General features: G+C 48.3%; 1 protein-coding gene across 1 annotated transcript in view; it reads left to right on the top strand.

The window, feature by feature from the left end:
• The window catches only part of LOC140426708 (probable voltage-dependent R-type calcium channel subunit alpha-1E), a 1,526,345-nt gene that overhangs the window by 1,252,210 nt on the left and 250,591 nt on the right, over positions 1-23,544 (top strand). The window contains exons 26-27 of the mRNA XM_072511794.1: positions 18,064-18,170; positions 23,197-23,293. Of these exons, the coding sequence (XP_072367895.1) occupies positions 18,064-18,170; positions 23,197-23,293 (204 nt within the window). The remainder of the gene's footprint in view (positions 1-18,063; positions 18,171-23,196; positions 23,294-23,544) is intronic.

The following is a 23,544-nucleotide window of genomic DNA, read 5'->3' as shown; positions in this document are numbered from 1 at the left end:
ATTGTCCCCAAAGAAGTCGATAAACGGCTGCCACCTCCGGACGAACTCTAACATTGATCCTCTCAGGGCGAACTTGATTTTTTCTAGACAGAGAAAGCCTGCCATGTCAGTTAGCCAGGTCTCCGACTTCGGGGGCTTTGAGTCCCTCCAAGCTAATAGTATCTGTCTCCGTGCTACCAGGGAGGCAAAGGCCAAAACGTCTGCCTATTTCTCCTCCTGGAATCTCGGATCTTCCAAAACTCCGAAAAACGCCACCTCTGGACTCAGCGCCACCCTTGTTTTTAACACCTTGGACATGACATCCGCAAACTCCTGCCAGAATTCGCTAAGCTTCGGACATGCCCAGAACATATGGACATGGTTCGTTGGTCCTCCCGCACACCTTGCGCACCTGTCTTCTACCCCCAAAGAACCTGCTCATCCGGGTCACTGTCATGTGGGGCCGGTGAACGACCTTAAACTGTATCAGGCTGAGCCTGGCACATGTTGTGGACGCGTTGACTCTACTCAACGCGTCCGCCCAGAGACCGTCCTCTATCTCTCCTCCTAATTCCTCTTCCCATTTGTGTTTCAGCTCCTCAGTCTGCGTTTCCTCTGACCCCATGAATTCCTTGTGAATGTCCGAAACCCTCCCTTCTCCCACCCACATTCTGGAAACTACCCTGTCCATATCCCCCTTGGTGGTAAGAGCGGGAAGGTTGAGACCAGCCTGCACAGGAAATCTCGCGCCTGGAAGTATCTAAACTCATTTCCACCTGTCAGTTCGAATTTCTCCTCGAACTGCCTCAGGCTGGGGATGCTCCCCTCTATAAACAGATCTCCAAATCTCTCGATCCCTCCTCTCTGCCATCTCCGGAACCCTCTATCTTGCCTCCACGGAGCAAACCGGGTGGACCCATAGGGATTTGGGCGGGCGAGAGTGAAGGGGTTATCCTTTTACTCACGCGTGCATAAAGTGTACTCCCGGATTGGCTTTTTCATCTTGAACAGGGCTTTACTGACGGGGGTAGTGGACACTGAGTACTTAGCGATCACGGTCTCGGATCATGCCCCACACTGGGTGGACCTGCAGGTGAGCAAGGAGGGTGGCCAACGCCCGCACTGGAGATTGGATGTCGGACTTTTAGCGGATGAGGAGGTGTGCGGGCGGGTGAGGAAATGTATCCAGAACTATCTGGAAGTTAATGATACGGGAGACGTCTCGGCTGCAATGGTCTGGGAGGCACTAAAGGCGGTGGTTAGAGGGGAGCTGATCTCGAAACTGGCCCACAGGGAGAAGGCAGACAGAGCAGAGATGGACCGACTGATAAGGGAAATACTTCTGGTCGACAGGAGATATGCAGAGACCCCAGAGGCAGGGCTTTTAAGGGAACGCAGGAGGCTACAGGTGGAGTTTGGCTTGTTAGCTACAGGGAAGGCGGTGGAGCAGCTGAGGAAAGCGAGAGGGGCGATTTATGAATATGGAGAGAAGGCCAGCAGAATGCTTGCGCAGCAGCTCAGAAAGAGGGAGGCAGCAAGGGAGATTGGGAAAGGGATGGGGCAGGTATGGGAACCTGGTCGGAGATTCAGCAGGTGTTAATAAGGTGTATAAGGAGTTTTATAGCAGGCTGTATGAGTCGGAACCCCCAGCTGGGTCCGAGGGGATGAGGCAATTCTTAGGAGGGCTGACGTTCCCGAAGGTGGACAAGGGGTTGGTAGAAGGGCTGGGGGCCCCGATCGGGTTGGAGGAAATAGCAGAAGGGCTGAAGGCCATGCAGTCAGGTATAGCCCCGGGACCGGACGGGTACCCAGTGGAGTTTTATAAAATGTTCTCTGGGATACTGGGGTCGCTGCTGATGAGGACATTTAATGAGGCAAGGGAGAGAGGGGTTAGGGTTAGGGACGTGATTGGGGAGGACCAGACGGGATTTGTTAAGGCAGGCAGTTGCCGGCCAACATTAAAAGGCTGCTGAATGTGATTTTGATGCCCCTCGAGGGTAGGGAAGTAGAGGTAGTGGTCACAATGGACACAGAGAAGGCATTTGGTCGGGTGGATTGGACCTATCTGTGGGAGGTACTTGTGGTTCAGATTTGGACGGGGCTTCATCGACTGGGTCAGACTGCTGTATCAGGCGCCCGTGGCGAGCATACGGACGAACAGGTTGACATTGGGGTATTTTCGGCTGCACCGGGGGACGAGGCAACGATCCCTCCCACCCCCCACTGCTGTTTGCGTTGGCCATAGAACTGCTGGCAATTGCGCTGAGAGCCTCAAGAGGCTGGAAGGGGATGTTCCGGGGAGGGGTGGAATACAGAGTCTCGCTGTACGCAGATGACCTGCTCCTATATGTTTCGGACCCACTAGAAGGGATGGAAGAAATTATGAGGATTCTGGGGGAATTTGGCACCCTGCCAAGAGCACCAATATCGAGGCCATGATCATCCGAAACCAAGACCCTGGGCCGGCCATGTGCTTAGAATGTCAGGGTCATGACTGCCAAAGCAAACCCTCTTCACAGAGCTTGAGGAAGGCTCCCGATCAAGAGGAGGAAAAAGGAAGTACTTCAAAGACACCCTGAAGGCTTACCTCAAGAAATGCAACATAGACATCAAAGCCTGGGAGACCCTTGCTCAGAGGAGACCTACTTGGAGGAACCTCCTCATCGAAGGGACACAATTCTGACGGTAAGAGAAAGTCCAGCAAAGGAGTCCAAGAAAGGATTGTCCAGGGCCTGGAGCCCAAGGATAATTCCACCTCCTGGAAGCACCCTGCCAAGTGTGAGGTCGGAAATGTGGCTCTATGAGGCTTCAGGTGGTGGCCATTGAGTGAGTGGTCGCATATTTGGCAGCTCCCGCTCAAAGGGTTTTTTCATCATTTTCTCTGTGTTCACCTGGGCGGATGTTTTGGTGGAAAATGGTGTAGAGGTGGTGGAAGACAGTTATGTTCCACTGGTGGCGTCAGTGGATGGATTCGCGGACCAGAAGTTGGTCGAGAAAGAAGGAGCTGCGAGAGCAAGATAGTCTCACACAGGAGAAGATGGCGGAGGGTAAGGGTCAGCCCTACCAGCCCAATAGTTGAAAGAACAGCTGGTGGACTTCCTTAACGACAAGTTTAGCCAGCAAAGAAGGGAGGCTCAGGACGACCTGGCGAAGGTGGCCGATCCGCTAAATGTGGGGATCAATCGGGTGGTGCAAAGGCTAGAGGCCCAAAGCCAGGCAATCCAGAAAGTGGAATAGGCGGTGGGGGAGCACGAGGAGAAGCTTACCTCATTGGCGGCTGAGATTGGGATAATGCTGGGGACCCAGAAGTGACTAAAGGAAAAGGTGGAGGATCTGGAGAACCACTTCCGTAGACAAAATTTAAGAATTGTTGGGATGCCAGAGGGCATCGAGCGAGCGGACACTGGCTCAAATGTAGCCAAAATGTTGGAGCAGCTGATGGGAGAGGGGGCGTTCGATTGGCCCTTGAGGTCAACTGGGCGCACAGGGCGCTGATGAGGATGCTGCAGAAGAATGAACTGCCGAGGGCAATGGTGGTGTGGCTCCACCGATTCCTAGATAAAGAGAAGATCCTGCGGTGGGCCAGGCAGATGAGGAGATGTACCTGGGAGGGTAACGAGCTCCGGGTATATCAAGACCTGGATGCGGAACTGCCCAAGAAGAGAGCGGGTTTAACCGAGTCAAGGCTGCCCTCTTCAAGAAGGGAGTGAAGTTCGGGATGCTGTACTCTGCCCACCTCTGGGTGACTTACAATGGCTGCAAACATTATTTCGGTACACCAGAGGAGGCATCGATTTTTTGAGAGACAATGCACTGGGAGGAGGGGGAGGACATTAAACTTCTCGAGGAAATGTGAGGAGATGGGGGTTTTCTCTGTTCTTTTTGATCTACTGTTTTTGAGGGGATGGTTAGGGGAGAACCCCTCCTCTTTGATGTGTTTTAGTGGGATTCTGTGATGGGATGTTGGAGGAACATGGAGGGTGAGTGCATCTTTTTCTTACTTTATTGTTTTTTGTTGTTTGCAATTTGGAAGCATGCGAGTGGGGTGGGGAGGGGAATCAGTGAGGGGCAGGATGTTTGATACCATGGGCGAGGGCTGCCAGGCTAGCTGGGTGGACTAGTCAATGGAAGCGCGGTGGGGGGTGAGCAGCTGGTTAGAGTGTTAGAGAGGGATGCGATTGTTGTTTTGTTTTGGGGGGGGGCTGCTGGCAAGGATGAGACTGTTGTGGTGCTGCGAGGAGGGGAATGGTGACAGTGGACATCCGAGGGTGGACCTGGAGGGTCACGTGACATGGACCAGGGGCTGGCCCAAGAAGCGTGCCACCCCCCCCACCTCCCACCCACCCACCCCGGACCAGGCTGGTCACATGGAATGTGAGAGGTCTGAATGGGCCAGTCAAATGGTCGCACGTGTTTGCACACTTGAGGAGTTTGAAGGCGGACATGGTCTTGTTGCAAGAAATGCATTTGAAGATCGGGAACCAGAATAGACTGAGGAAAGAGTGGGTAGGGTAAGTCTTCCATTCAGGATTGGATTTGTAGACGCGGGGAGTGGCAGTGCTGATAAATAAACGGGTCGCATTCGAGGTGGGAAATATAGTGGTGGATCTGGGGGGAAGGTTTGTGATGTTGAGCGGGAAATTGGAGGGGATGCCAGTGGACCTGGTGAACATTTATGCCCCAAATTGGGATGATGTTGAATTTAAGAGGCGGGTGTTGGGGAAGATCCCGGATCGAGACTCGCACCAGTTGATTAAAGGGGTGGATTTTAATACAATCGTTGAGCCAGGGTTGGACTGGTCTAGTCCACAGTCGGAGAGGGTGTCGGCGGTGGCGAAGGAGCTGAAGGAGTTGATGGAGCGCATTGGGGGGTTGACCCGTGGAGGTTTGGGAGGCCAAGGGCGAAATAATTTTCGTACTTCTACCATGTGCACAGGGTGTACTCGCGGATCAATTACTTTGTGATGGATAAGACTCTGCTGGCGGGGGTGGTTGATTTGGGGTATTCGGCGATCGTGGTCTCAGACCATGCGCCACACTGGGTGGATTTGCAAGTAAACTGGGGGGGGCACAGTGCCCGCTGTGGATGTTAGATGTGGGGCTGTTAACATATGAGATGTGTGAGCGGGTGAGGGCAGTCATTCGGGGGTACGTGGAGCTGAATGACACGTGGGAGATTTCAGCCGCCACACTATGGGAGGCGCTTAAGGCACAGTAGTCAGGGGGAAGTTTATATTGATACGGGCACAAGGGATAAGACGGAGCGAAATCGTGGCCTGTGACATCCTCTGGGGAAGAACCCCACTTTCCCTTGCCTCATTAAACACCTTCATCAGCACCGGTCCCAATATCCCGGAGAACTTTTTATAGAACTCCGCTGGGTACCTGTCCGGCCCCGGGGCCTTACCCGACTGCATGGCCTTCAAGCCCTCTGTGGTAAACACCACTGGTCACACACTACGTGTATTACGGTACTGCCACTGTATTACAGTTAACACAGTAAATCCCAGCCTGCTGGCTCCTCCCCCGTCAATAACTTTCCCTATTCGTCTAGCTGCCTCCCTCTTTCTGAGCTGCTGTGCAAGCATCCTGCTGGCCTTCTCACCATGCTCGTATATCGCCCCCCTCGCCTTTCTGAGCTGTTCCACTGCCCTCCCTTTGGTTAACAAAGCCGAACTCCGCCTGTAGCCTCTGCCATTCCCTTAATAGCCCTATCTCTGGAGTCTCCGCGTACCTCCTGTCGACTTGCAGAATCTCTTTCGCCAGTTGGTCCGTCTCTGCCCTATCCGTCCTGTCCCTGTGAGCCCGGATCGAGATCAGCTCTCCTCTCACCACTGCCTTCAGCGCTTCCCAGACCACCGCTGCTGAGACCTCCCCCGTATCATTTACCTGCAGGTAATTTTGTATGCATTTCCTCAGCCTCTCGCACACCGCTTCGTCCGCCAATAGCCCTATATCTAACCTCCATTGCGGGCGCTGATTGCTATCTGTACTAACCTGCAGGTCAACCCAGTGTGGAACAAGGTCCGAGATTGTAATCGCCGAGTACCCCGTGTCCACCACCCCTGCCAGCAAGGCCCTACTCAAAACAAAAAAATCGATCCGAGTGTATACCTTATGCACGTGGGAGTAGAAGGAAAACTCCTTCACCCTCGGCTGCCTAAATCTCTATGGATCCACCCCCCCATCTGCTCCATGAACCCTTTCAGTTCCTTTGCCATTGCTGGCACCCTGCCTGTTTTCGAGCATGGCCGATCCAGGCCGGGATCAATAACTGTATTAAAGTCCCCTCCCATGATCAGTTTGTGCGAGTCCAGGTCCGGTATCTTCCCCAACATCCTCTTTATAAATTCCACGTCATCCCAATTTGGCGCATATACATTAACCATTCATAATACATTTATTCCCTCCAGCTTACCACTAACCATAATATATCGACCCCCCACATCCGAAACTATTCTACCCACCTTAAATATCACCCGCTTATTAATCAAGATCGCAACTCCTCTAGTCTTTGTATCCAGCCCCGAGTGGTAAACCTGACTGACCCAGCCTTTCCTCAATCTAACCTGGTCCACTACTCTAAGGAGCGTCTCCTGCAGCATTACCACGTCTACCTTCAGTCCCCTCAGGTGCGCGAACACACGTGCCCTCTTAACCGGCCCATTTAACCCTCGAACATTCCAGGTGATCAGCCTAGTTAGTGGACAAAGTGTCCCCCACCTCCGCCGATCAGCCATCCCCTTTCTTGGGACTGCCTCCAGCCCATATGTCGCGCCTCCTCCGGCCCGCCCCCCCGGCGGCCCCCGCCACCGACCTCCTCTCTGTCCCTCCACCGAAGTCCCACCCTCATCAGCAGAAACACTACCTCCCTCCCCCCCCTAGCAACACTACTCTGAAACCTAACCCATACAATAAACTAAACATATGCACACCCCCCACTGCGCTTCCATGAGCTAGCTCACCCAGCTAGCTTGGTAGCCCCTGCCCTCTGCGCCAAAAAGCCCCTCACTCCCCTTATGCCCGCTCATACAAACAAATTCCCTCATCTAACAATCCCCACACAATCACCCAGCTGAAAAGAAAAAAACACCCACCGAAACCCAAACAAGCACGTTTCCATCCCACAAAAGTGCACATCAACGAAAAAGACATTGCCAACATCCACCAAAAAGAAAACCCGAAAACGGAAAAAAACTTCCCCCCCCCCCCCTTCTTAAACAGAACTCAAAAACAGAAGAGAAAAAATAAGAGGAAAAAGAAAAAAAAAGGCCCAATCTAAGCCAACAAGTTGCATCCCAGTTCGAGAGTTCTCAGGCCCCCACCAGTCCTTCTCTTTTTGCGAAGTCCAGCGCATCTTCGGGCGACTCAAAATAATAATGCCTGTCCTCATATGTGACCCAAAGACAAGCCGGATACGGCAGTCCAAACTTCACCTTTTCTTGAAGAAGATTGACTTAAATTGGTTGAAGCCTGCCCTTTTCCTAGCCACCTCCACACTCAGGTCCTGGTACACCCGCAGGATACTGTTGTCCCACTTACAGCTCCGCATTCGCTTGGCCCACTGACGAATACATTCCTTGTCCAGGAACCTGTGGAATCTCACCACCATTGCCCTCGGAGGGTCCCCCGTTCGCGGCTTCCTCGCAAGTGCTCTGCATGCCCTGTCCACCTCCAAGGGTCGGGAGAATGTCCCCTCCCCCAGCAGCTTTTCGAACATACCCGCTATGTATGGCCCAGCATGAGCTCCCTCAGACCCCTCCGGGAGCCCAACAATTCTTAAGTTCTGCCGGCGTGATCTATTCTCTAGGTCCTCCACCTTCTCCAGAAGCCTTTTCTGCTGGTCCCGCAGCATTCCCACCTCTAGCTCCACTGCTGTTTGATGCTCCTCCTGCTCAGCCAGTGCCTTCTCAACCTTCTGGGCGTCCAATCTGTGCTCCAGCCGATCAATCGACTCTTTAATCATAAGACCATAAGACCATAAGACATAGGAGCGGAAGTAAGACTATTCGGCCCATCGAGTCCACTCCGCCATTCAATCATGGCTGATTTCAACTCCATTTACCCGCTCTCTCTCCATAGCCCTTAATTCCTCGAGAAATCAAGAATTTATCAACTTCTGTCTTAAAGACACTCAACGTCCCGGCCTCCACCGCCCTCTGTGGCAATGAATTCCACAGACCCACCACTCTCTGGCTGAAGAAATTTCTCCTCATCTCTGTTCTAAAGTGACTCCCTTTTATTCTAAGGCTGTGCCCCCGGGTCCTAGTCTCCCCTGCTAATGGAAACAACTTCCCTACATCCACCCTATCTTCATTTTTTCCAATTAAGGGGCAATTTAGCGTGGCCAATCCACCTAGCCTGCACATCTTTGGGTTGTGGGGGCGAAACCCATGCAAACACGGGGAGAATGTGCAAATCGGGTCCAGATAGTCCGGTTTCTGCTTGGCAAAGCCGTCCTGGGTGACCTGCATCAACTGTTCCGTTGATCGCTGCGCCAACACCCCAGGGGTCCGGTCCTCGGCCATGCTGTCTCCTGCTGCAGCTTCAGCACAGCTCTTGCCAATCTTCCTATTTCTGCCTTTTCGTGCACTTCTGGTTCTTTTCTCCATGCACCGAAAAGTGGAAACGGTGCCCAATTGCCTCAGCCCTCGAATTCACCGTTTAAAACCGGAAAAAAGTCCGGGTGAAAGGTCCAAAAGTCCGACTAGAGCGGGAGCTGCCAAATGTGCGACTTACTCCTTCACAGCCGCCACCGGAAGTCCAGAGATGGCTAGGTTGTTGGGGGAGATTCTGCAGGTTGACAGGAGGTATTTGGAGGCCCCGGAGGCAGGGTTGTTGATGGAGCGGCAGACGCCCCAGATGGAGTTCGGGTTGGTGTCATCATAGAATCATAGAATTTACAATGCAGAAGGAGGCGATTCGGACCATCGGGTCTGCATCGGCCCTTGGTAAGAGCACCCCACTTAAGCCCACAGCTCCACCCTATCCCCATAACCCAGTAACCCCACCTAACCTTTCTTTTGGACACTAAGGGTAATCTATCATGGCCAATCCACTTAACCTACACATCTTTGGACTGTGGGAAACCAGAGCACCCGGAGAAAACCCACGAAGACATGGGAAGAACGTGCAGACTCCGCACAGACAGTGATCCAAGCCAGGAATCGAACCTGGGACCCTGGAGCTGTGAAGCAACTGTGCCAACCACTATGCTACCATACTATCGTGTCAACGGGGAAGGCAGTGGGGCAGCGGCGGGGGGCCAGGGGAGCAGTACATGAGCCTGGGGAGAAGGCGATCAGCATGTTGGCCCACCAACTCAGGAAGCAGGATGCGGCGAGGTAGATCGGAAAGGTGAAAGATGGGAGGGGAAGAGTGGTGCTGAACCCGATGAGGGTGAATGGAGCCTTTGGGGAATTTTATAAGAGGCTCTATGCATCGGAGCCCCCGGCCGGAAGTGGTGGGAATGTGACGATTCCTAGACGGGATGGAGTTCTCCAAGGTAGAGGAGGACGTGGTAGCGGTTCTGGGGGCCCCCATTGGATTGGTGGAGATAATGGGGGGTATGGGGGCGATGCAGGTAGAGAAGGCCCTGGGCCCGGATGAGTTCCCGGTGGAATTCTACAAGAAGTTTTCTGGGGATCTGGGGCCCCTGCTAGTAAGGGGCGAGGGACAGGGGATCTTCCCCCTATGTTATCAGAGCTTCAATATCCTTAATTTTGAAGAAGGATAAAGACCCAGAGCAGTGTGGGTCCCACCGCCCGATATCACTGCTGAATGTGGATGCCAATTTGTTGGCAAAGATCTTGGCCTTGCAGATTGAGGACTGAGTGCCAGGGGTGATAGGGGAAGACCAGACGGGGTTCGTAAAGGGGAGACATCTGTTGGTTAATGTTAGGCAGTTGTTAATCGTGATAATGTTTCCCCCGGAGAAACAGGAGGATGAGGTGATGGTCGCTATGGATGAGGAGAAGGTGTTCGACCGGGCGTAATGGGAGTATTTGGGGGAAGTGAAGGGATGGTTTGGGTTCGGGCAGGGATTTATGGATTTGGTCCAGTTGCTGTACAGGGCGCTGGTAACGAGTGTAAGGACGAATCGGGTGAGTTTGGGGTCCTTCGGACTACACCAGATACAAGGTAGGGGTACCCACTCTCCCCGTTGCTTTTTGCCTTGGCGATAGAACCACTGGTAATGGCGTTCATAGTGTCGAGGAGTCGGGGAGGGATAGTGCGGGGGGCAGGGGTGGAACATAAGGTCTCGCTATATGCGGACGATCTGTTACTTTACATATCAGATTCACGAGGAGGCATTGGGGGTATTATGAATATTTTGGAGGAAATTGGCCGGTTTTCTGGATATAAGTTAAATATGGGAAAGAGTGAGGTCTTCCCGATCCAGGCAAGGGGACAGGAGAGGTGGTTGGGCGAGCTGCCATTTAAAGGTGGTGGGACAAGCTTTAGGTATCTGGACATCCAGGTGGCACGGGAACGGGAAAAAACAAAAAATTGAATTTGGCATGTTTGGTGGGACAGATATGAGCATAGAACATACAGTGCAGAACATACAGTCCATTCGGCCCATCGAGTCTGCACTGACCCACTTATGCCCTCACTTCCCCCGTATCCCCGTAACCCAATGACCCATCCTGGCCTTTTTGGTTACTAAGGGCAATTTAGAATGGCCAATCCACCTATCCTGCACGTCTTTGGACTGTGGGAGGAAACCGGAGCACCCGGAGGAAACCCACACAGACACGGGGAGAATGTGCAGACTCCGCAGAGACAGTGACCCAGCGGAGAATCGAACCTGGGACCCTGGCGCTGTCAAGCCACAGTGCTACCGTACTGCCCACAGATATGGGGGATCTTCAAGAGCTGGGAAGTGCTCCCGCTGTCGTGGCGGGATGGGTGCAGACAGTGAAAATGACAGTACTCCCGAGTCTCTTAGTTGTTTTCTAGAACCTCCTGATCTTTATTCCAAAGTCTTTCTTCAAGAAAATGAATGCTCTGACTTTGGGGGTTGTGTGGGCGGGGCAATCTTAACAGGTAAAGAAGGTTCAGCTGGAGAGGGGGCGGGCGGGCTTTGCCAAATATAATGAACTACTACTGGGCAGCAAATATAGCCATTGTCAGAAAGTGGGTTGTGGGGGAAGGGTCAGCATGAGAGCGGATAGAGACAGCTTCTTCTAAGGGCACAGGCTTGGGTGCATTGACAGTGCCTCTGCCATTCTCCCCGGCCAAGTACTCCACATGCCCCATGGCGGTGGTGGCCCTGAGGGTGTGGGGACAGTGACAGTAGCATCTGAGGTAGGAGGGTGCCTCGGTGTGTGCACCGATCTGCGGGAATCATAAATTTGCAGCGGAGGGCTTTGACGCGGGGTTTCGAGGGTGGCGGTGGGTGTTGTTAGAGCAGTTTGGGGACCTATTTGTGGGGAGCAGCTATTCGAGCTTAGAGGAATTGGAGGAGGAGTATGAGCTGCCCAGCGGAAACAGATTCCGGTACTTAGAGGTACGGGATTATATGAAGAAGCAGGTGTCGTCCTTTCCTGAACTGCCACCCCAGGGCTGCAGGACAAGATAGTGTCGAAAGTAGAAGTAGGTGAGGGTCAGGTATCTGAGATATACAATGAGTTAATGGACTGGGAGGGTGCCCTGATAACATAGAACATAGAACATAGAACAATACAGCGCAGTACAGGCCCTTCGGCCCACGATGTTGCACCGAAACAAAAGCCATCTAACCTACACTATGCCGTTATCATCCATATGTTTATCCAATAAACTTTTAAATGCCCTCAATGTTGGCGAGTTCACTACTGTAGCAGGTAGGGCATTCCACAGCCTCACTACTCTTTGCATAAAGAACCTACCTCTGACCTCTGTCCTATATCTATTACCCCTCAGTTTAAAGTTATGTCCCCTCGTGCCAGCCATTTCCATCCGCGGGAGAAGGCTCTCACTGTCCACCCTATCCAACCCCCTGATCATTTTGTATGCCTCTATTAAGTCTCCTCATAACCTTCTTCTCTCCAACGAAAACATCCTCAAGTCCATCAGCCTTTCCTCATAAGATTTTCCCTCCATACCAGGCAACATCCTGGTAAATCTCCTCTGCACCTGCTCCAAAGCCTCCACGTCCTTCCTGTAATGCGGTGACAGAACTGTACGCAATACTCCAAATGCGGCCGTACCAGAGTTCTGTACAGCTGCAACATGACCTCCCGACTCCGGAACTCAATCCCTCTAACAATAAAGGCCAACACTTCATATGCCTTCTTCACAACCCTATCAACCTGGGTGGCAACTTTCAGGGATCTATGTACATGGACACCTAGAGACCTCTGCTCATCCACACTTTCAAGAACTTTACCATTAGCCAAATATTCCGCATTCCTGCTATTCCTTCCAAAGTGAATCACCTCACACTTCTCTACATTAAACTCCATTTGCCACCTCTCAGCCCAGCTCTGCAGCTTATCTATATCCCTCTGTAACCTGCTACATCCTTCCACACTATCGACAACACCACCGACTTTAGTATCGTCTGCAAATTTACTCACCCACCCTTCTGCACCTTCTGCTAGGTCATTGATAAAAATGACAAACAGCAACGGCCCCAGAACAGATCCTTGTGGTACTCCACTTGTGACTACTCCATTCTGAACATTTCCCATCAACAACCACCCTCTGTCTTCTTTCAGCTAGCCAATTTCTTATCCACATCTCTAAATCACCCTCAATCCCCAGCCTCCGTATTTTCTGCAATAGCCTACCGTGGGGAACCTTATCAAACGCTTTGCTGAAATCCATATACACCACATCAACTGCTCTACCCTCATCTACCTGTTCAGTCACCTTCTCAAAGAACTCAATAAGGTTTGTGAGGCATGACCTACCCTTCACAAAGCCATGCTGACTATCCCTGATCATATTATTCCTATCTAGATGATTATAAATCTTGTCTCTTATAATCCCTTCCAAGACTTTACCCACTAGAGACGTGAGGCTCACCGGTCTATAGTTGCCGGGGTTGTCTCTGCTCCTCTTTTTGAACAAAGGGACCACATTTGCTGTCCTCCAGTCCTCTGGCACTATTCTGTAGCCAATGATGACATAAAAATCAAAGCCAAAGGTCCAGCAATCTCTTCCCTGGCCTCCCAGAGAATCCTAGGATAAATCCCGTCAGGACCCGGGGACTTATCTATTTTCAGCCTGTCCAGAATTGCCAACACCTCTTCCCTACGTACCTCAATGCCATCTATTCTATTAGCCTGGGGCTCAGCATTCTCCTCCACAACATTATATTTTTCCTGAGTGAATACTGACGAAAAATATTCATTTAGTATCTCGCCTATCTCTTCAGACTCCACACACAATTTCCCATCCCTGTCCTTGACTGGTCCTACTCTTTCCCTAGTCATTCGCTTATTCCTGACATACCTATAGAAAGCTTTTGGGTTTTCCTTGATCCTTCCTGCCAAATACTTCTCATGTCCCCTCCTTGCTCGTCTTAGCTCTCTCTTTAGATCCTTCCTCGCTACCTTGTAACTATCCATCGCCCCAACCGAAACTTCACACCTCATCTTCACATAGGCCTCCTTCTTCCTCTTAACAAGAGATTCCACTTCCTTGGTAAACCACGGTTCCCTCGCTCGACGCCTTCCTCCCTGCCTGACCGGTGTATACTTATCAAGAACACGCAGTAGCTGATCCTTGAACAAGCCCCACTTATCCAGTGTGCCCAACACTTGCAGCCTACTTCTCCACCTTATCCCCGCCCAAGTCACGTCTAATGGCATCATAATTTCCCTTCCCCCAGCTATAACTCTTGCCCTGCGGTGTATACTTATCCCTTTCCATCATTAACGTAAACGTCACCGAATTGTGGTCACTGTCCCCAAAGTGCTCTCCTACCTCCAAATCCAACACCTGGCCTGGTTCATTACCCAAAACCAAATCCAACGTGGCCTCGCCTCTTGTTGGCCTGTCAACATATTGTTTCAGGAAACCCTCCTGCACACACTGTACAAAAAACGACCCATCTATTGTACTCGAACTATATCTTTTCCAGTCAATATTTGGAAAGTTAAAGTCTCCCATAATAACTACCCTGTTACTTTCGCTCTTATCCAGAATCATCTTCACCATCCTTTCCTCTACATCCCTAGAACTATTAGGAGGCCTATAAAAAACTCCCAACAGGGTGACCTCTCCTTTCCTGTTTCTAACTTCAGCCCATACTACCTCGGAAGAAGAGTCCCCATCTAGCATCCTCTCCGCCACCGTAATACTGCTCTTGACTAGCAGCGCCACACCTCCCCCTCTTTTGCCTCCTTCTCTGAGCTTACTAAAACACCTAAACCCCGGAACCTGCAACATCCATTCCTGTCCCTGCTCTATCCATGTCTCCGAAATGGCCACAACATCGAAGTCCCAGGTACCAACCCATGCTGCCAGTTCCCCTACCTTGTTTCGTATACTCCTGGCATTGAAGTAGACACACTTCAAACCACCTACCCGAACACTGGCCCCCTCCTGCGACGTCAAATCTGTGCTCCTGACCTCTATACTCTCATTCTCCCTTACCCTAAAACTACAATCCAGGTTCCCATGCCCCTGCTGCATTAGTTTAAACCCCCCCAAAGAACACTAACAAATCTCCCCCCCAGGATATTTGTGCCCCTCAGGTTCAGATATAGACCTTCCTGTCTGTAGAGGTCCCACCTTCCCCAGAAAGAGCCCCAGTTATCCAGAAATCTGAATCCCTCCCGCCTGCACCATCCCTGTAGCCACGTGTTTAAATGCTCTCTCTCCCTATTCCTCATCTCACTATCACGTGGCACGGGCAACAACCCAGAGATAACAACTCTGTTTGTTCTAGTTCTGAGCTTCCATCCTAGCTCCCTGAAAGCCTGCCTGACATCCTTGTCCCCTTTCCTACCTATGTTGTTAATGCCAATGTGGACCACGACTTGGGGCTGCTCCCCCTCCCCCCTAAGGACCCGGAAAACACGATCCGAGACATCACGTACCCTTGCACCTGGGAGGCAACATACCAAACGTGAGTCTCTCACGCTCCCATAAAATCTCCTATCTGTGCCCCTGACTATAGAGTCCCCAATTACTAATGCTCTGCTCCTCTCCCCCCTTCCCTTCTGAGCAACAGGGACAGACTCCGTGCCAGAGGCCCGTACCCCATGGCTTACCCCTGGTAAGTCGTCCCCCCCACAAGTATCCAAAGCGGTATACTTGTTTCTCAGGGGAACGACCGCAGGGGATCCCTGCACTGACTGCTTTTTCCCAGTCCCTCTTACAGTTACCCACCTATCTCCAATCTTTGGTGTAACTAATTCCCTGAAGCTGCTATCTATGACCCCTTCTGCCTCCCGAATGATCCGAAGTTCTTCCAACTCCAGCTCCAGTTCCCTAACTCCGTCTTGGAGGAGCTGGAGATGGCAGCACTTCCTGCAGGTAAAATCAGCAGGGACACTAACTGCATCCCTCACCTCAAACATCCTGCAGGAGGAACATTGCACTCCCTTCCCTGCCATTCCTCTAACTTTCTACCAAGATCTGGCTAACAACTAAATTAAATTTTTTATAAAAAATAATAATAATATAATAAAATATGGTACTTACTCAGACCAATGGGTTTTATTATTAGGTTAGAGGAGGAGGGCGGGTGGGAGACACTACACGTGTAGTGTCTCGGGTTTCCTCTCCACCAGAATTTATTGGTGAGGGTCTTCCCAGACGTCCGCGGGTCGACTTCCTGTTCCCGCCTAAAACACTAATTTAAAAAAAAAAAAAAATTCTCAGCTCCTGCTGAAATTGACTAACCAGCCAGCTCCACTCCCGCCGAAATCGACTGGCCTGCCCCTGCAAAGACAAGTGCTTTTAAAGGACAGACTTACCTCCCAGCAGCCACTTCCGCACTGCTCCCGCTGAAACTGACTCACCAGCTGTTCTCCCGCCGAAATCGACTGGCCTGCCCCTGCAAAGACAAGTGCTTTTAAAGGACAGACTTACCTCCCAGCAGCCACTTCCGCACTGCTCCCGCTGAAACTGACTCACCAGCTGTTCTCCCGCCGAAATCGACTGGCCTGCCCCTGCAAAGACAAGTGCTTTTAAAGGACAGACTTACCTCCCAGCAGCCACTTCCGCACTGCTCCCGCTGAAACTGACTCACCAGCTGTTCCCCCGCCGAAATCGACTGGCCTGCCCCTGCAAAGACAAGTGCTTTTAAAGGACAGACTTACCTCCCATCAGCCGCATCCGCACTGCTCCCGCTGAAACTGACTCACCAGCTGTTCTCCCGCCGAAATCGACTGGCCTGCCCCTGCAAAGACAAGTGCTTTTAAAGGGCAGACTTACCTCCCAGCAGCCACTTCCGCACTGCTCCCGCTGAAACTGACTCACCAGCTGTTCTCCCGCCGAAATCGACTGGCCTGCCCCTGCAAAGACAAGTGCTTTTAAAGGACAGACTTACCTCCCAGCAGCCACTTTCGCACTGCTCCCGCTGAAACTGACTCACCAGCTGTTCTCCCGCCGAAATCGACTGGCCTGCCCCTGCAAAGACAAGTGCTTTTAAAGGACAGACTTACCTCCCAGCAGCCACTTCCGCACTGCTCCCGCTGAAACTGACTCACCAGCTGTTCTCCCGCCGAAAACGACTGGCCTGCCCCTGCAAAGACAAGTGCTTTTAAAGGACAGACTTACCTCCCAGCAGCCACTTCCGCACTGCTCCCGCTGAAACTGACTCACCAGCTGTTCTCCCGCCGAAATCGACTGAATAAGAGAAATTAAAAGCAAGTGGGAGGAGGAGTTGGGAGGGGGGGGGGGGGGGGAAATGGAGGCTGGAGTGTGAGAGGAGGCTTTGAGGACGGTGAACGCATCTTCCTCATATGCTAGGCTTAGCCTTGTTCACTTCAAGGTCGTGTATCGGGCGCATATGATGGTAGCCAGGATGAGCAGTTCTTTGAGGGGATGGAGGACAGGTGCAGACGGCGTGCAGGGAGGCCTGCGAATCATGTTCACATGTTTTGGGCATGTCTAAAGCTGAGGGGGTTCTGGCAGGGGTTTGTGGACATAATCTCCGAGGTGCTAAAGTTGAAGCTGGCCCCAAGTCCAGAAGTAGCAATATTCAGAGTGACGGAAGACCCAGGAGTCCAGGGGGCGAGAGAGGCCGACGTCTTGGCCGTTTCCTCCCTGGTAGCCCAGAGACGGATTTTGTTGGAATGGAGAGACACGGAGCCGCCGAAACCAGCGGTGTGGGTGACCGACCTGGCGGAGTTCCTGCGGCTGGAAAAAGTTAAGTTTACCTTAAGAGGATCAGTGGATGGGTTTGCCTGGGGGTGGAAACCGTTTATCAGCTTCTTCAAGGACAGTTAAGATGTCAGCAGAGGGGGTGTAGGGGAGGGGGGATAAAGGGGTTAAAATGGAGGGGGCAGGATGGGCGGAAGGAACGGCAGGGAGGGTGGGGCGATTGGGTGTTATTTATTTATTTTATGAGGTTTTCTGTTTGTTCTCATTCTGGCTTTGGCTGTGTTCAATGTATATACAAAATGCGTTAATAAAAATATTTTTTTTAAATAAGGAAATGTGGCTCTCGGATTGGGCTCATCGGCCAGGCAAGGACCCATAGAGAACCCATGAACACAGTTTTATAGTCAGACAATCATACTCATAAGTGATTACCGAAGAAGAAAAAGACTCCATGCCTCACCATAATGTCTGGTACTCGATGAGGATTAGAGTCTTGTACAATCCTGTTTTCCATTGCTCCATCATTGGTAGCCACAGCTGTAGCTGTTCAGGCTCTGAGCTCCAGATTCATTCTCTCGTCCTCGCCACCTCTCTCTGCAAAGTATTCCCCAAAATCTACCTTCTTGCTCAGCCTAAATGGCTTGCTATTAAATGTTGTACCATGACACTCCTGGGAAGGTTCCTCCGTGTGTTTTACCACCATTTAAAGTTGCTGTTTAAATGCAAGTTCTGACTGTATTGGAAGAATTAAAAAATTACAGAGCTGATATGTGAATCTACTCCTGATTGCTCATTTCGCTGTAATCCTCTCTCTAGATGATAGATATTGGTTTGATATTCCATGAAGGCTCGTACTTCCGGGACATTTGGAACATTCTGGATTTTATTGTAGTGAGTGGGGCCCTGATCGCATTTGCGTTCACGTAAGTGACTGATGGTAATCAAAATGTTGGGTCAAGTTATGTTACATGCTGTTAATGCACAAGCTACAGCTGGAGGTGTTAAAGTGGGGGAGCAGTTAGATACAGAGTGAAGTTCTATCTACACTGTCCCCATCAAACACTCCCAGGACCGGTACAGCCTGGGGTTAGATGCAGAGTAAAACTCCCTCTACACTGTCCCTATTAGACACTCCCAGGACAGGGTCACTGAGATTTATTTCAATCAAATGTCTATTCTTTTATTGATTTATTTTTAAATATTAAGTGTACACAATGGTTGATGGGCTGATCGTCAAGAATCATCGAATCAGGTAATTAGAAGTAGGTGGATTGTGCAACGTGAGAATGGATGTGTCGCCCAACCATTTGGTAGCGTGTTGATGGGGAAGGTGGATGATGTTGGTCATGTCATGGTGCAGCCAGGAAAATATCCAGCCGATTTTGGCAACTGTTCAGAGGGGACCGCATGTGTATTGTCTTACTACTCACACTGCCACTTGTCTCTGTACATGTGCTGTGATCTCTCTATTAATATGCACCTGGCTTGAAATACAATGACCTTACTAACCCTCCACTCTTCTTTTCCCTCCTTTCTTCCACGACTCCTGCTTCACCTTCAAAAGGAATCTTATCGGGTAATTATAATTCAGATCAGTCTTTGTCTCAGCCGGAGAGGTCCTGAGAGATTGACATCTGTTAACTGCTAGATTAGGATCCCACGATGTGGTGGTTGGGGAGTGTGTTAACCCATGTGGCATACACATATGTGTTATTACCAATGTGATATACACCTGTATGTTTATTACCCACGTGATATATACCTGTGTGTTAATACCCATGTGATATACATCTGTGTTTAATACCCATGTGCTATGCATCTGTGTTTGATACCCATGTGATATACACCTGTGTTTAATACCCATGTGATGTACACCTGTGTTGAATACCCATGTGATATACATCTATGTTTCTTACGCTTATGACATTCATCTATGTTTACCACCCATGTGATATATACCTGTGTTTATTACCCATGGGACATATATCTGTGTTTATTACCCTTGTGATAGACATCAGTGTGTATTATTCATGTGAGATACATCTGTGTTTATTACCTTTGTGATATATATCTTTGTTTATTACCCGTGTGATATACATCTGTGTTTATTATCCGTGTGATATGCATCTGTGTTCATTATCCAAGTTATATACATCTGTGCTTATTTTCCATGTGATATACATCTGTTTATTATCTTCGTGAAATACACCTGTATGTTATTACCCATTTAATATACACCTGCATGTTATTAGCCATGTGTCATACACCTATGTGTTATTACCCATGCGATAGACACCTGTGTGTTTATTACCCATATGATACACACCTGTGTTTAATAGTCATGCGATATGTATGTATGTTTATTACGCTTATGGCATTCATCTATGTTTAATACCAATGTGATATATACCTGTGTTTATTACCCATGGGATATATATCTGTGTGTATTACTTGTGTGATATACATCTATGTTTATTACCCATGTGATATACATCTGTGTTTTTTACCTTTGTGATATACACCTGTGTGTTTATTACCCATGTGATACACACCTGGGTGTTATTACCCATGTGATAGACACCTATGTGTTTATTACCCATGTGATACACGCCTGGGTGTTATTACCCATGTGGCATACACCTGTGTTATTACCCATGTGATATACATCTCAGTTTATTGTCTATATAATATATATCTGTGTTTATTATCCATGCGATATACAGCTTTGTTTATTACCCATGTGATAAACATCTGTGTTTATTACCCGTGTGATACGCTCCTGGGTCTATTGTCCATGTGATATACATCTGTATCTATTGTCCATGTGATATTCATCTGTTTATTACCCATGTGAGGTACATGTGAGATATGTCTGTGTTTATTACCCGTGTGAGATATGTCTGTGTTTATTGTCTGTGTGATGTACACCTGCGTTTATTGTCCATGTGACATACACCTTCGTTTATTGTCCATGTGATGTACATCTGTGTTTATTGTCCATGTGAGATACATTTATGTTTACTACCCGTATGGTGTACATCTCTGATTATTACCCCTGTGGTCTATATCTTTATTTATTACTCATGTTACATATGCGTTAATTACCCATGTGATGTATATGTATATTACCCATGTGATACATATCTGTGTTTATCACATGTGTGGTATACATCTGTGTTTATTACCTGTGTGATATATATCTGTGTTTATTACCCGTGCGATATGCACCTGTGTCTATTGTCCATGTGATATACATCTGTGTCTATTGTCCATGTGATATACATCTGTGTTTATTGTCCATGTGGTATACATCAGTGTTTATTACCCATGTGAGGTACATCTGCGTTTATTGTCCAGGTGATATACATCTGTGTTTATTGTCCATGTGATATAGATCTGTGTTAATTACTCGTATGAGATAGAATATAGAACAGTACAGCACAATACAGGCTCTTCCGCCCACAATGTTGTGCCGACCATTTATCCTAATCTAAGATCAACCTAACCTACACCCCTTCAATTTACTGCTGTCCATGTGCCTGTCCAAGAGTCGCTTAAATATCCCTAATGACTCTGACTCCACCACCTACGCTGGCAGTGCATTCCACGCACCCACTACTTTCTGTGTAAAGGACCGACCTCTGATATCTCCCCTATACCTTCCCTCAATCACCTTAAAACTATGATATGTCTATGTTTATTGTCCATGTGATGTGCACCTGTGTTTATTGTCCATGTGATATACATCTGTTTGATGTCCATGTGATATACATTTGTGCTTATTGTCCATGTGATATACATCTGTGTTTAATATCTTTGTGACATACACCTGTGTGTCATTACCCATATATTATACACATGTGTGGTACTATCCATGTGGTATACACCTGTGTGTTATTACCCATGTGCTATATATCGGTGTATAATACACATGTGATATACATCTTTGTTTAATACCCATGTAATATAAATCTGTGTTTAATGCCCATGTGATATACACATATGTGTAATACCCATGTGATATTCATCTATGTTTATTATGCTTATGACATTCATCTATGTTTACTACCCATGTGATATATACCTGTGTTTATTACCCATGGGACATACATCTGTCTTTGTTACTCATGTGCTATACATCTGTGTTTAATACCCATGTAATATACATCTGTTTATTGTCCATGTGATATACAGCCCTGTTATTTTGTCCATATGTGTTTATTACCCATGTGAGGTACATCTGCTTTTATTGTCCATGTGATATTGTCCGTGTTTATTGTCCATGTGATATACACCTGTGTTTATTATCGCTGTGATAATATATCTGTGTTTATTATTAGTGTGAGTTACATCTGTGTTTATTACCTTTGTGATATACATCTTTGTTTATTACCCGTGTGATATATATCTGTGTTTATTACCCATGTGATGTGCAGCTGTGTTTATTGTCCATGTGATATTCATCTGTTTTTATGGTCCATGTGATATACATCTGTGTTCATTACTCATGTGAGATACGTCTGTGTTTATTGTCCGTAATATACACCTATGTTTAATAGTTGTATTTTATACATCGCTGTGTTTATTACCTGTGTACTGTACATCTGTGTTTATTGTCCATGTGATATTGTCCGTGTTTGTTGTCCATGTGATATACACCTGTGTTTATTATCGCTGTGATAATACATCTGTGTTTATTATTAGTGTGAGTTACATCTGTGTTTATTATCCTTGTGATATACATCTTTGTTTATTACCCATGTGATATATAGCTGTATTTATTGTCCTTGTGATATCCATCTGTGTTAATTATCCTTGTGATATACATCTTTGTTTATTACCCGTGTGATATATATCTGTATTTATTGTCCTTGTGATATACATTTGTGTTTATTACCCATGTGCGATATGTCTATGTTTATTACCCATGTGAGATATGTCTGTGTTTATTGTCCATGTGATATACACCTGCGTTTATTGTCCATATGATATACACCTTCGTTTATTGTCCATGTGATGTACATCTGTGTTTATTGTCCATGTGAGATACATTTATGTTTACTACCCATATGATGTACATCTCTGATTATTACCCCTGTGGTCTATATCTTTATTTATTACTCATGTTACATATGCGTTAATTGCCCATGTGATGTATATGTATATTACCCATGTGATATATATCTGTGTTTATCACAAGTATGGTATACATCTGTGTTTAATACCCGTGTGATATACAGCTGTGTTTATTGCCTTTATTTCATACAAGTCTGTGTTTAATGCATGTGTATTATATGTCTGTGTTTAATGCCTGTGTGTTATACATCTGAGCTTTGTGCCTGTGTGCTATACACCTGTGTTTAATGCCTGCGAGTTATAGGTCTGTGTTTAATGACTGTGTTATCCAGCTGTGTTTAATGCCTATGTATTGTATGTCTGTATTTAATGCCTGTGCGTTATATGTCTGTGTTTGAGGCCTGCGAGTTATAAGTTTGTGTTTAATGCCTGTGCATTATATGTCTGTGTTTGATGCCTGTGAATTATATGTCTGTGTTTAATACCTGTACATTAGATGTCTGTATTTAATACCTGTGCGTTATACATCCATGTTTAATGCCTTGTTATATGTCAGTGTTAAATGCCTATGCATTATGCATCTGTGTTTGATGCCTGTGAGTTATATGTCTTTGTTTAATACCTCTGTGTTATATGTCTGTATTTAATGTCTGTGCATTATATGCCCGTGTTTGATGCCAGTGCATTATATGTCTGCATTTAGCATCTGTGTGTTATACGTCTGTGTTTAATGCCTATGTGTTATATATCTGTGTTTAATGCCTGTGTGTTATATGTTTGTGTCTAATGTCTATGCATGTTATGTCTGTGTTTAATGCCTGTGTGTTATGCGTCTTTTAGTATTTAATGTCTGTATCTTACTTACACCTCTAGGGGCTCCAGTGGGAAGGACATAAACACTATTAAGTCTTTACGTGTGCTGCGAGTCCTCAGGCCTCTTAAGACTATCAAGCGCCTCCCCAAACTGAAGGTATGGACTTTTACTTTATTAGCGAGAGGCAGCACAGTTTTGTGAAAGGGAAGTCGTGTCTCACTAACTTGATAGAGATTTTCGAGGAGGTCACAAAGATGATTGATGCAGGTAGGGTAGTAGATGTTGTCTATATGGACTTCAGCAAGGCCTTTGACAAGGTCCCTCATGGCAGACTGGTACAAAAGGTGAAGTCACACGGGATCAGGGGTGAGCTGGCAGGATGGATACAGAACTGGCTAGGTCATAGA

This window comes from Scyliorhinus torazame, chromosome 7, assembly GCF_047496885.1.
Source record: "Scyliorhinus torazame isolate Kashiwa2021f chromosome 7, sScyTor2.1, whole genome shotgun sequence".
Classification (NCBI taxonomy): domain Eukaryota; kingdom Metazoa; phylum Chordata; class Chondrichthyes; order Carcharhiniformes; family Scyliorhinidae; genus Scyliorhinus; species Scyliorhinus torazame.
This window is presented reverse-complemented; position numbering and strand designations above follow the sequence as displayed.